This window comes from Schistocerca cancellata, chromosome 1, assembly GCF_023864275.1.
Source record: "Schistocerca cancellata isolate TAMUIC-IGC-003103 chromosome 1, iqSchCanc2.1, whole genome shotgun sequence".
Classification (NCBI taxonomy): domain Eukaryota; kingdom Metazoa; phylum Arthropoda; class Insecta; order Orthoptera; family Acrididae; genus Schistocerca; species Schistocerca cancellata.
In genome coordinates this window covers 730,535,403-730,548,364 of record NC_064626.1, presented here as the reverse complement: position 1 = coordinate 730,548,364, position 12,962 = coordinate 730,535,403, and the positions used below count along the sequence as shown (strand labels likewise).

Genomic DNA, 12,962 nt, shown 5'->3' with positions numbered 1-12,962 from the left:
ATAGGTGTATCTGTTAAGTCCAGGTGACTGTAATGTGTGTGCATAGTGCAGAGTCATGTTTGTGTTAGAGATGATGCTAGAAAGGAGAGGGTAAAGCTCTGTGCCGGCACACAGACTGCTCTTCTCAAAGAGCACCAAGGGGCCACAGAGCTGAATGTTCCCATCTGACAGATGTACCACTGTCTCTCATGCCCTCACTTCATGCGACATTGTGGAGAGGTCTAGTATTTAAACCAGGACACTGGTGCAAAGTCTGGGTATCAGAAACTTTATGCCATCAGCAAAGGCCAATGGTTTCTGTGATAGTACAATTAAAGAAGCTACCCTGATTAAAATATCTGTTATCATCATCACTACAAATGGCAGTTTGCAACTGAGCACAGCAAGGATTAAGTGTGTTTGGTAGTTGCAGAACAGTGGTATTGTCTCATATGATGTTGAACTGACCACCAGTAACGTCACAGTTAGAACCATGGATATATAAGGATTGTGACAGCAGCCACACAGCAAACAGTTGACAATGTTTGAGGAGCATTTGGCCAAAAGCTCATGGATATACAGCCACTTGACACAACTAGAGGCCTGAGAAGATTTTATTCGCACACTTATATTGTAAAATTACATCAGGAACAGCAGTGGAATGGAATTCACAAAATAAAGTGTTCATAAAATTCCATGTATGCCACAGTTTTCAAAATGCCCATCTTCTACTGCTATAAACATTTGCAATTACTGGTGCTGAGATTTCTAGGCAAAGTAAAGAGATTCCTTTGATAGCGTTGCACATACTACAACAATGCAAAGTTTAAAAATATCTTGGATCATCATAACTACTGTGAAGACTTAATCTTTGAGGCTAATGCAGAGATAAAAATTCCTGTGGTGTCAAATCAGGTGAACATGCAGGCCAACTGATGCCATCTTCACTTCCCATTCAAGAACAAGTAAAGAGCAGGTGAGCACCTTCCTAGCCCCAAGTGAGCGATGAGCTGGACAACTATCCTGCTGCTACCAGTTATTTACATGTTTCAAGGGGTACTTCATCTAGAAGAGCGGTAGCACTTCACAAAGAAATTGTGCAAATCTGCTGCCTATTAATGTTTCTTCGATGAACCAAGAACCAATTAGATAAACTCCAATAACCTCACCCTGCCTCGGTCAGAGGGGATTCTCTACCTTATCTGACATGACTTATTTCCTTATTTAGGTGTGAGGTAACTAATTTTCGCATAATACAGCAATAAGTTTGATGTCCAAAACATATAAATATTAAGTTCTAAATATTGTGATCACTCCTAAACTACGTTTTGAATTTTAAAGAGAAAAAGACTCAATTCATCTCTTTCATATACACAATATTAACAGTAGGAATTACCATAGTTCCATCTGAAAATGTGATATCGATACCGATATCTCTCTAACAACGCTATGGAAGAAGACTATACATCCTTTAGTGAGGACTTTCTTACAATACATCAGGGTCAAAGAGAAATATATCTTAAACAGTTCCAAAAATATGAGATGAATAGCTCAGAAAAACCCACCGTTTAATAAACAGTGGGTAAGTGTGGTGTCAAAATACAAGTTCCACAGATAATTTTTTATTTAAGCTTTAACTGGCTTTGGATATAACAATTCATCTTTATATTGTTGAACTCTTCATTTTATAAAAGGAAGGGAGAAAGATAAGTGTTTAACATACACATTGATGAAAACATCATTAAAGATTAATCACAAATGCATACCGGACTAGGATGGAGAAGAAAACTGACTTTGTATAGTTCAAAGGCACTATCCCAGCATTTGCTTTAATTGATTTACAGAAATCAGAAAAACTGGAGAGAGAATCAAGTTCCAAACTGCTTTGCAACACTGCTCCAATCACTTTTGAAGAATGCTTGTAAACTTTATATGATTATGATTATTATTATTGTTATTATTATTATTATTATTATTATTATTATTATTATTTCTTTCTTCCTTTCTTTTCTTTCTCAGACATTATGTCTGGTTAAAAATGGAAAGTGATGCAGACCTTAATCAAGCATGACTTCCTTTTAACTGTACGATATATGTTACATTGCATTTAGGAACTTTCGGGTAATTGAACATGTATCAATAATTACAGATTTCTGTAGTTGTATATATATTTTTGGATGTAGCTGTATTGTGTTGATGTATTATTATTATTATTATTATTATTATTTGTATTATTATTATCGTTATTGTAAAATACCAGTACACAGATTTAAAAAGTATCAAGAAAATTGGACTCTTTGTTCATGCTACTCACCAAGAATGTTCTGCATTGAAACCAATCTGAAAGAGAAAAGTAAACAACATGTAATGGATGTACACATCACACACATATATTACATTCACATTTGAAATACTATATGCATGAAATCGTAAATACAGTTCAGAAAATTTCTACGTATTTGCATTATTAAGAATATTACACAAACATTTAAACCAAATATTACTAATAATAAATGTATTAAACAAGTAATAACACTTACACGACCATTAGATCCAACACAAAGGGTAAAAGACTTATCGAACCAGCGATCATAGCCTTTTCCGTGAAGTAGTATGTGTCCAAATTTGTCTAGTTTGCTAGGATCTTTCTGCAAGAGATTAAAACACCATAGTTTTTAATTATTTTTGTTGCTGTCATCAAAGTTTCTTAGAAACATTAGATAACAATGATAAATCTGAGTAGCTTTAATTACACTAACATTCTCATATCTATATGTAAATATTTTTGAAGACAACAGTTCTCGTCATGCATAAATACGGTTTGGTGTACTTCTACCCAAAATATCACAGACTCAACAGTTTGAATGTCTACAGCACACAATCTACAAAATAAATATGCAGGGATACAAAAAATCTGTAGGACTACTGAATTGTATGCCTTTATTTTAATCGGTAAGAAACATCTTTCCAACTACACAGTTGTAAGTTACTAGTTTTTAATATGCCTGTTACCTCACAAATCTTCCGTCAGAAGTAGAACTCTCACACATTCACACAACAACTTACACGCACATGGCTACTGTCTCTGGCCACTAGCGGGCTGACTGCGAGTGTGTCTGACATAAGCAGCAATCTGTTGGGGTAGGTGATGTGCAAGTGGCGTGGGGCAGGAAGGGGGAGAGGAATGGGGGGAAGATGCTAATGTTTCCAGTGGAAGTGTGCAAGGATGTTGGGGGTCAGATAAGGCTGCTGGTGGCAGCATAGGGAAAGAGGGGGGGGGGGGGGGGGGGCAAAGAAGCATATAGGCTGAGGCCAGAGGGGTTACAATAACAAAGAATATGTTGCACAATTCAGAAGAGCTGGTGCTGGTAGGAAGAATCCAAATGGCACATGCTGTGAAGCAGTCATTAAAGTGAAGCACATTGTGTTGGGTGGCATGTTCAGCAACTGGGTTGTCCACCTGTCTCTTGGCCAGTTTGATGATGGCCATTGATATAGGCAGACAGCTTGTTAGTCATGCCCACGTAGAATGCGACACAGTAGGTGCAGCAAAATTTGAAGATTACATGGCCGTAATATTGATGTTTTATTGATATCAGAATTGATTTTCGATAACATAGTGATCATCTTCAGTGCTGTGGTGTACAAATTAAACTCTGACATTGGTATCAAGTTATCAATAACCAAAACTGAGAAGCAATCACAATAACTCATTGTGATCGCTTCTCAGTTTTGGTTATTGATAACTTGATACCAGTGTCTTATAACTCATTGTGATCGCTTCTCAGTTTTGGTTATTGATAACTTAATACCAGTGTCTGAGTTTAATTTGTACACCACAGCACTGAAGATGATCACTATGTGATCGAAAATCGATTCCGATATCAACAAAACATCAATATTACGGCCAACGCTGACCTTCCTTTTAATTTAACATATAGGGTCGTTGTGACACAGCACTCCGTGGTGCCGCCAATCAATGATTGCTTTTGCTTATCATTCCATGAGGAGTTGCCATCTGATATGAAGCAGCAGCTCACTAGCCTCATCACAGAGACTTTGTATGGGGCTGTTTCTAAAGGCACCAATGTCCAACTTCATTTTTTCATGGTGCACAATATCCACCATTTTTATACAAGAAGGTCTTACAGAACCATACAAAGTGCATGCATAATCAAGCTGAATTTGCACAAAGACTCTGTAAAACTGGAGCCATAAAGTGCGGTCTGCTCCCTATGAAATAGGGTAGTAGCTCCCCATGAACTGTGGCTAAATCTACATTGCTGAAAAAAAAAAAAATTAGTACACCATTGTAGAGCTTTCCAATTCACTCAGTTTTGTTGCAACAGTGCAGATGGAGTACATGAAATGATTACATTCACAGGTCAATAGCACAAGGGGCTCTGAGGTACCAGGTATAAACCCATGCTGAAACACCCATATCAGTGTGTGCTGTAGCATCTACACACACAATGCAGGAACTGACACTGGCATCCAATCGATCATACTGATAGTGAATATAATCCTGGGGTAGTTATGCCACACCTGCTCGACATGTTCACATAGTTCTGTAAGAGTTTTTCATTCATGAGTCACACAAGTCACTCCTCATCCCACCATATCTCACACCTACTCAACTGGAGACAAGTCCAGAGATTGTGTTCACCAGGGAAGTTGCTGCACATCTTGCAGAGCACATTGGGTTTCACAGACAGTGTGTGGGCAACCATTATCCTTTTGGAACAACACATGATCAGCAAAAGAATGGGTCTAACAACATTCTGCACATACTGAGCACTGACCAGTGTACCCTCCAGAAACACCAAACATGAAGAGTTGTAACTTACCGCACCCCAGACTATAAGGACTGCAGATGGGGTCAATGTTGTCTTGGATGAATGCACTCTACAAGCAGCACTCACCAGGTCTATGAGGGCTTACCAAAAAAAACTATATATTTTCAAATTGTTTACAAACCTACCTTATCCCCTTCAAAATACTCTGCATTCCAGCTAATACATTTGTCCAACCTGCACTTCCACTGTTTGACATAGTTTTTGCAGTCATGTTTAGAAATGGCTGAAAGCTTCTCCCTCATTCTTTACTTGACTTCTTCAGTGTTACCAAATCAGTGTCCTTTAATACCCCTTTTCATGTGTGGAAATAAGAAAAAGTCACACGGAACAAGGTCAGACGAGTAAGGTGCGTGGAACAGGGGAACTATGTCATATTTGGCCGAAAACTAACAGAGATGGCTGTGTGCAGATGTATTGTCGTGATGGAAGAACAAGTCTCCTGTCTGGCACCAGCTCGTTTTTAATGAACACTGTTGCACAATCTTTTTAAAACTGCCAAATGAAAGGTTTGATTGCTGGTCTGACCTAGGGGAACAAACTCTGAATGAACTAAGCCCTTGGCATCAAAAAAGAAAATCAGCATTGTTTTGATGTTTGATTTGACTTCAAGACTTTTTTTGGACACAGTACAGTGGAGAGGACATGTTGCACTGGCTTGACTGTTGCTTTGTTTCTGGCTCATAACCACAGCACCATGACTCGTCACCAGTAATGAATGACCTTTGATAGAAAATCTGGATCAGTTTCAAGGTGGTGTTTCAAAACACAATGTTTCAACTCATCTTTCCTTTTGATTGTCAGTCAGAACCTGAGGAACAAACTTGGCAACTACCCACTTCATTCCCAAATCTTCTGTTAAAATTTGCTGAACTGAGCTCCAAGATAGCCACTAATCTCTAACAGTTGATCAAATGGTCTGTGAGCACAAGCTCTCAAATTTTTTCAATATTTTTGTCCATTCGGGCAGTTGATGGGCGTCCAGAATGAAGTTTGTCATCAATCGACAAGTCGCCATTTCTAAATACAGCAACCACTCGTACACTTGAGTTTTTCCCATAGCATCATCTTGGTAAGCTGTTTCCAACATTAAAACACTTTCAGCAGCATTTTTACAGAGTAGAAAACAAAATTTCACAGCTGCGTGCTGTTCACTTAAACTTACCATCACAAAAAACAAAACAGCACTAGCAAAAACAATCACTGCAGATGAACAGAACAAGTGAGGTCGACAACACAAGTGCCACTGAACTGGCAATGAGTTGCGGTATACACTCCTAGTGGCAGAAATGCATTCTACACAAGCTCCACCCATGGTAATGTTATTCTGTGTTTTCTTTTTCCTTTTTTTTGGGTAGTCCTTGTACATGCAAACGATGGTCACTTGAGTGTGGGCAGAACCTGCTTTCATCGCTGAAGACCACCGTGTGCCATTCCATCTTGCAAGTGATCCTCTGACAGCACCAGTTAAGCCACAGAGGTTTGATGCTTTGACATGAGTGGAAGATGGGCTAGAGATGTGTGCGCTCTTAGTCCCACTCTAATAACTGGTTCACAACAGTTTGTGTGACATGTCTGGACTCACAAGCCCTCTTATCTGTGCTGTGGCAGCTGTTAATGCTGCCACTGCTGCCCTTACAATTTGATGTACGTGGCGTGTGTCTGTACTGCATGGACATTCAGGAAGCATGAGAGTGCCTCTGTTGTATGGTTGCCTGCTTGCTTCACATGTTTGCACCACACTGAACCTTCTGGCTGAAAGCATGCCCTATTACAAGGTACACATAGATAGCATTCTGGCAACCAGGGCACTATGCTATCTGTTGGTAGATGATGTTAAAACCATTCTCAGTGCATCTACTATCCTCCAGGTGGCATATGCTGTCATCACATCAAAATCAACATAGTCTTTCCAGGTGCAGTATTATTTTTTTTTCAGCAGTGTGTTTTAAACTATTAAGGGATTTTAGGTAGCAAGCTTTCAAGTCCCTATTGTATGGTAACCAGGTAAGCTTATAACTAAATGTGAGGGCCACAGAAACCTCACTGTTCCTTTAAAAATGAGAATTAAGCCCTACATCCTCAACTCAAGTGAGTTACAAAAGAAACGTGAACAGTTAAGAAAGACTCAGACACAGTCTACATTGTTGATAAATTAAAATCTCTCTTCTCTGTCTATTCCTCCAAACTTCTGATCGTGACCTGCAGCTGATGAGTTGCCATTGCTAGGCTTTACGAGGGAAAAAATATAGAGAAGTTGTCCAGAAACAAAGAATACAGTCACACTTAAAACACTGTCTTGGATAACACCATTCTCTTGTTCAAAGTCATCACCGTTTCCATATTTATGAATATTCTGGAGCACCTACAGGTAGTGTGACTTTTTGTATGTACAGTTAGTTTGTCTCAAATGAGTATCATTCACTCTAACTAACATCCTTTCTGTGTCAACCCAATCAGAAACTGAGCCATGATGATTCCCGCATCTTTGTTACTGTATTCTAGTATATACAATCTACTGTGTATAACTATATTTCACAATTCATCAGCTTACCTCATCATATTCATATGGAATATCATCAAGAGCAACAACAAAGGCAGCCCTTTCAATGGCATCTAAAGATTGTCTGTTAGTTCCCTTGAAAAAGAATTCTTTTCGTGTTTTTGACCAATGCGTACGTTCTCCTGCTGTCAGTGCTGCTAACTTTTCTTCCCCAGGTGCTGGCGGTGAAGTGTCTTCTAAAATTTTTTTTATTTGTCTGCAAACAATAGTAACATTTTCCATTTTTAAGTCATATTTGCGTAAAAATATTCAGTATTGGACATAAAATCTTATTTATTAATAAGAGCCTATTAATGCACAAAATGAGCAACAAAAAATGATTAGAAGACTGGCAAATTAACAGCCAGATAAGAAATGAAACCGTAACATTGACTACAACATAACAAATATTATTACGATTCATTAACTATGTAAACATTCCTCTTGGAGATAAAAACAATGACTCATCAAATTTGAAACACATTTAAGGTAACAATGGATTTATTACTAAATACAGGATATCATTTATTATCCAACAGCCCATACTTCCCAACATGTACTTTTATGATTCTGCCAATTTGTTTTATTGCAGAAGTAGTAGAGATTATGTTAGGCAAGAGATGGGAACATCTAATACAGCCTGAATTTGCTCACTTAGCTACAAAATATCAAACAGAAGGCACATGTTATGTAACAGAAAGACACAATGTGACTTGTAAATTAATTCTTGAGTACCTTTGCAGGTTGATAACTACATTAATCCTTCTCTAAACAACTGGAGAGACTAGGAAATACCATCTTGGTCCTAGTCTCAATGAAGGAAAAATCCGGATGCTCACCTCCCCGTAGTGGAGAGGGAAACATCTGATACAAACAGCTAATGAGCACAAGGACCAAATGACTTCTGGGATAAGGAACTCACTCTCCCAAGTGCCAATGGTCACTTTGGTGGGTGGATGAGCCAGTAGAGATGTAGGGCACTCTCTATCCTTAGGAAGGACATTCTCCTAAATACGGAATAACTCTTCACAAGTCAATGCTATAGGATGTGGAAGGCTAGGGGAAACCATCACATTAAAGACCTGCAGGATATCCCAAGAAACAGCAGTTTTGTTTCATTTAAGAAATGTATGTGACGCACGCTTTTGTAAAAGATTCTGAAATAGTACCCCATTCGGATCTCCGGGAGAGGACTGCAGAAGTCTGTGCTTCCAATAAAATAAATGTTATGAAGAATACAAGAAAATGAATTGCAACATGGAATGTCCGGACACTCCTGAGACGCAGCACGCTAGAGAACCTCAAGCTGGAAATGATAAGAATGAGAACTGAAATACTAGGAATGCAAAAGTTGAGATGGCCAGACATTGGAGACTTCTGGAGTAGTGACTACAGGTTATACACAGGGGCTGTGCAAAGGAATGACTGAGAGGAGGAGGGGTAGCACTGGTCCTTTCCAAGGATCTCAGATGTCGAGTGGTTGATAACCTACAAATAGGCGGAAGAGTACCACTTGTACGATTTGACACAAAACTGCACAAGACAGTGATAATCCAAGTGTACATGCTGACATCAACCTATGATGATGAAGTGGAAAGAATGTACAATGAGATAAAAGGTGCTGTAAACATGGTCCAAGGAGAAGGCATAAATGGAAAGCCCCTGGAGATAGGAAGAGACATCAGGTTGACTTCATTCTAGTTAGACAAAGGTTCCACAACCAAGTAAGAGACTGTAGAAGCTACCCAGGCTCAGACATTGACAGTGTCCATAATGCAGTGACAGGAGAATGTGATCTGAAATTCAGAAACCTGTTGAAATGAACTGTAAGAAATGCAATCTGAACAGAATAAAGGATAATATGTTTATGTTGACATACGAATAACAAACAAACATGGTTACAGTTATTAACAACACCAGAAATGTTGAAGAAAGATGGGAGTCCTTCAAAAGCAATATGCTATGAGTAGCAAATGAAGTAGTAGGGAGACAGATGATAAAACATAATAGCAAAAATAAAAAAAGATGTAACCTGAAAAAAGACAACACTGAGGAAGGACAAATGCAACATAAGGGCATTGAGGAATGAAATCAATCTTGAGTTGAAAAAGGCTATACAACAATTCTTGGAGGACCAATGCAAAGAAACGAATGAAATGATCAAGGTAGGAACGCCACAATCTGCCTATAAATCAATTAAACAGTTCTTTGGAAACAGACAAATAAAATACAGTCAAATCCAAAATGAAGATAGATTATTATTATATGAGCAGAAAGACATAGTAGAAAGGTGGAAATAATACCTTGAAAAATTGTATGTACTGGAACTAGAGAACATTGAGGAAATTGATCCAGAAGAAAAGGAAGACTATATCTTGTGTGATGAGCTCAACCTTTCAGTCAGGCACCTAAAACCTGGGAAAGCTACTGCAGTTGATGTTGTACCATCAGAACTCATCAACGCTACTCAAGAACAGCTATATGAAGAACTGTTTCATCTCATACAATTTATATACGAAACCAGGGAGCTCCCAACAGACTTTAAAAACTGTGAGACAGTGTCAATGCGAAAGAAAGCATCTGCAAACAGATGTGAACAAGATAGGATGGTAACAAACACCTCAAAGATCTTGACTTCTAGCATTCTACGCTGGATAGAAGGCAACATAGATGCAATGATTACAGTTGAACAATTTGGCTTGAGAAAAGGTGTACGCACACAAGAATCAATACTCAGTTTATGATCAATTCTTGAAAAAAGATTAAAGAAGGGTCAAGACACATATATTGCCTTCTTTGTCTTAGAAAAGGCATTCAACATGGTAGACTGGCAACAACTTTTTAAGATGCTGAGAGAGATTGGCATCAAGTATAAGGACAGAAAAGCCCTGCAGAGACCATACAGAGAAGAGGACATTTTAATAAGGTGTGGCGAACATCAAGAAGAAGCTGCTATTAAGCAGGGTGTACAACAGGGCTGCTCAATCTCTCCTGTCCTGTTCAATAGTTACATTCAGAGGGCAACAGATGAAGCTAGGGAGAGATGAGACACAGGAGGCATTCAAATTCATGGTATGAAAATAGACATGCTGAGATTTGCTGTTGATATTGCAGTGTTAAGTGAAGATGCAGAACAATTAGAAGCAATGCTGGTCCAGATGGAAACCACCCTCAGCTCTTCCTATAATATGAAAATTAAAAAAGGTAACAAAGTAGATAAAACACCATTGCCCAATGTTCACTTAACAATGAGTGACAGGAGACCATCGAATCCTTTGGCTACCTAGGGATTTGGGAGAGGAGACTGAAGCTGTACAGATTAACAGAAGGCCAAAGTAACAAATTACGATAGTGTGTCCGACTGATCACTTACAAAAGCCCTGGTATATCCAGTTGCCCTGTCAGTACATTAAAATCCACAATCCAACAATTTAAGAAGTAAGTGATAGATCATACAAAATCTTAAAAGGTGATAAAACACTTCTCTCTTTGCCTGCTACATCATTTGGCAACCTTAATTTTCTAAATATCAAATGCAACCAATAACTCACAAGCTCAGCACACCTATAAACTCCCACCCCAGAAATCCAACACAAACTGCAATCCCTGCTTAAAGCTTTAGACCTTTGCCAGAACATCTCCCCTGAACCCATTTCCCTCCTCATCCCTATGACACCCCAAATACTGACCTCCTATATGCTCCCCAAAATCCACAACAACAACATTCCTGGACACCCCATTGCGGCTGGTTATTGTGCACCCACTGAAAGAGTTTCGGTCCTCACTCATCAACACTTCCAACTAATTGCATGTAATCCAGTGTCCCACATCGAAGGCACCAACCACTTCCTTCACCAACTCTCCACCATTCCCACGCCTTTACCTCCTGGATTCTACTTGTCACTGTTGATGCTACCTTCCTATACATCAACATACCTCACACCCATAGTGTTGCTGCTATTGAACACTACATTCCGCAACATCCTTCAGGTTCCAAATCCACTACCTCATTCCTCATACAAATAACAAATTTTTTGAAACTTCCTGGCAGATTAAAACTGTGTGCCCGACCGAGACTCGAACTCGGGACCTTTGCCTTTCGCGGGCAAGTGCTGATATGAAGCTTTATGTGGGTGTCTTAATTGTACCTGGCAGCAACTTGACACGTCTTCTTTATGGCAAGTAGCAATCTGTCTTTCCTTACATTTTTGTTACTTTGCAGGTCATTTTAAAGATCCCTTTGGCATGAATTCATGTTGGGTTTCATTCATCATCCATTTGTTCTATTCCTCTCTCATACACACTTTAAGTGGTTTATTTATCGAGACATCAAGAGACTGCAGTTGTGAAGTAAATCCTCCCAGAATAACAGCAATCACCGTATTTCCCTATCTCAATTTCTCTTTCATGGAGTTTTTCAAATGACTACTAAAGCTAATCTAGTACAAAAGAGAGCTCCTCTTCAATAAGGCACCTTTCTTTCTCTCCCATGCACTGTTAATCTATAATTTTATACCAGTCTTGTCTATCCAACCCTAGTCGTGTATGTGAACAACACCACCTGACAGTATTTTAGGTTTAGACATTGTTTCGCTCTTGAAAATTATCACTGGATTAAGTTTAGTACTGTCAGCACACCACAAAAGGACAGCACTGTAGAGTATTTTTTCATGATCATCTGTTTTAATAGATACAGTTTCAGCACCTTTCATAGCAACAGTTGTGTTACTCAGCACATCAAATGTCTGAGGAGTTTTGTTCATATTCACTATTTGGCTTAGTTCCACACTCATTTTCTTTCAATGTTGAATAATAAAGTGATGGAAAGATAATATTTTCTCTCATACTCTTGTGGCACTTTCTGAGGTATTTTGATTTTCATAAACCTAAAGCACCAACCAACTCCACCCTTAACAGACTAAGTTCCACTTTAGCACTAGCACTAGCGAGTGTGTATTAGAATCATTGCTGTATTAATTCCAACGCCATTTTGATGGTGTCCTTGAATCCATTTCAGTACATAATTTTCTATTTTGGCCATTTTCCATTCAGTCCCCTATTTGCAAATTTAGTCTTCCTCTTTTTTTCAGTTTTTCTTTACTGGCCTGCAATTCACAAATGGTTTTTTCTGTTGTTGGAAGCCAAATGCAGCTCAGCTGCTCTGTTTGCATGTTGTTCTGTCTACACTATTACTTTTAATTTATAGCCTGCATCATATGAAGACCTCTTACTTTTTCCATCACAAAACTAGTGACTAATGAAAATATTGGACTATTATTGATAATACAAATCACTTTCAGTTCAAATTCCCTGGCACTGTAGACTGCACTGATGCATGATATGCTAGAGATAGTGTTCTGGGTTTGTGATGGCGGGTCAGAAAGTAGGCAGTGTTAGCAAACTTGTCAATCCCTACAACAACTCATGTTCGTCGCACCAGTGCACTGGTGTTGCCAGTTGAATCCAATTTTGCCAGATAGAGGAATGTTTCCTGCAGCATCAAGTATATGGCTATTTTTAAGACTGGTGGGAATTTTAAATCAAACACTGGACTTTTTATATTAATTTCTAGTAGAAAACACACCTGA

General features: G+C 38.7%; 1 protein-coding gene across 5 annotated transcripts in view; it reads right to left on the bottom strand.

Annotated features, from left to right (window-relative positions):
* Window positions 1–12,962, bottom strand: part of LOC126185227 (carnitine O-palmitoyltransferase 1, liver isoform) — a 249,326-nt gene that overhangs the window by 45,148 nt on the left and 191,216 nt on the right. For all 5 annotated transcript variants that reach the window (XM_049928110.1, XM_049928115.1, XM_049928112.1 and 2 more), the window contains 3 exons: window positions 7,387–7,591; window positions 2,520–2,627; window positions 2,294–2,319 (listed from right to left, as the gene is read on the bottom strand). In XM_049928110.1, coding sequence (XP_049784067.1) covers window positions 2,294–2,319; window positions 2,520–2,627; window positions 7,387–7,591 — 339 coding nt within the window. The remainder of the gene's footprint in view (window positions 1–2,293; window positions 2,320–2,519; window positions 2,628–7,386; window positions 7,592–12,962) is intronic.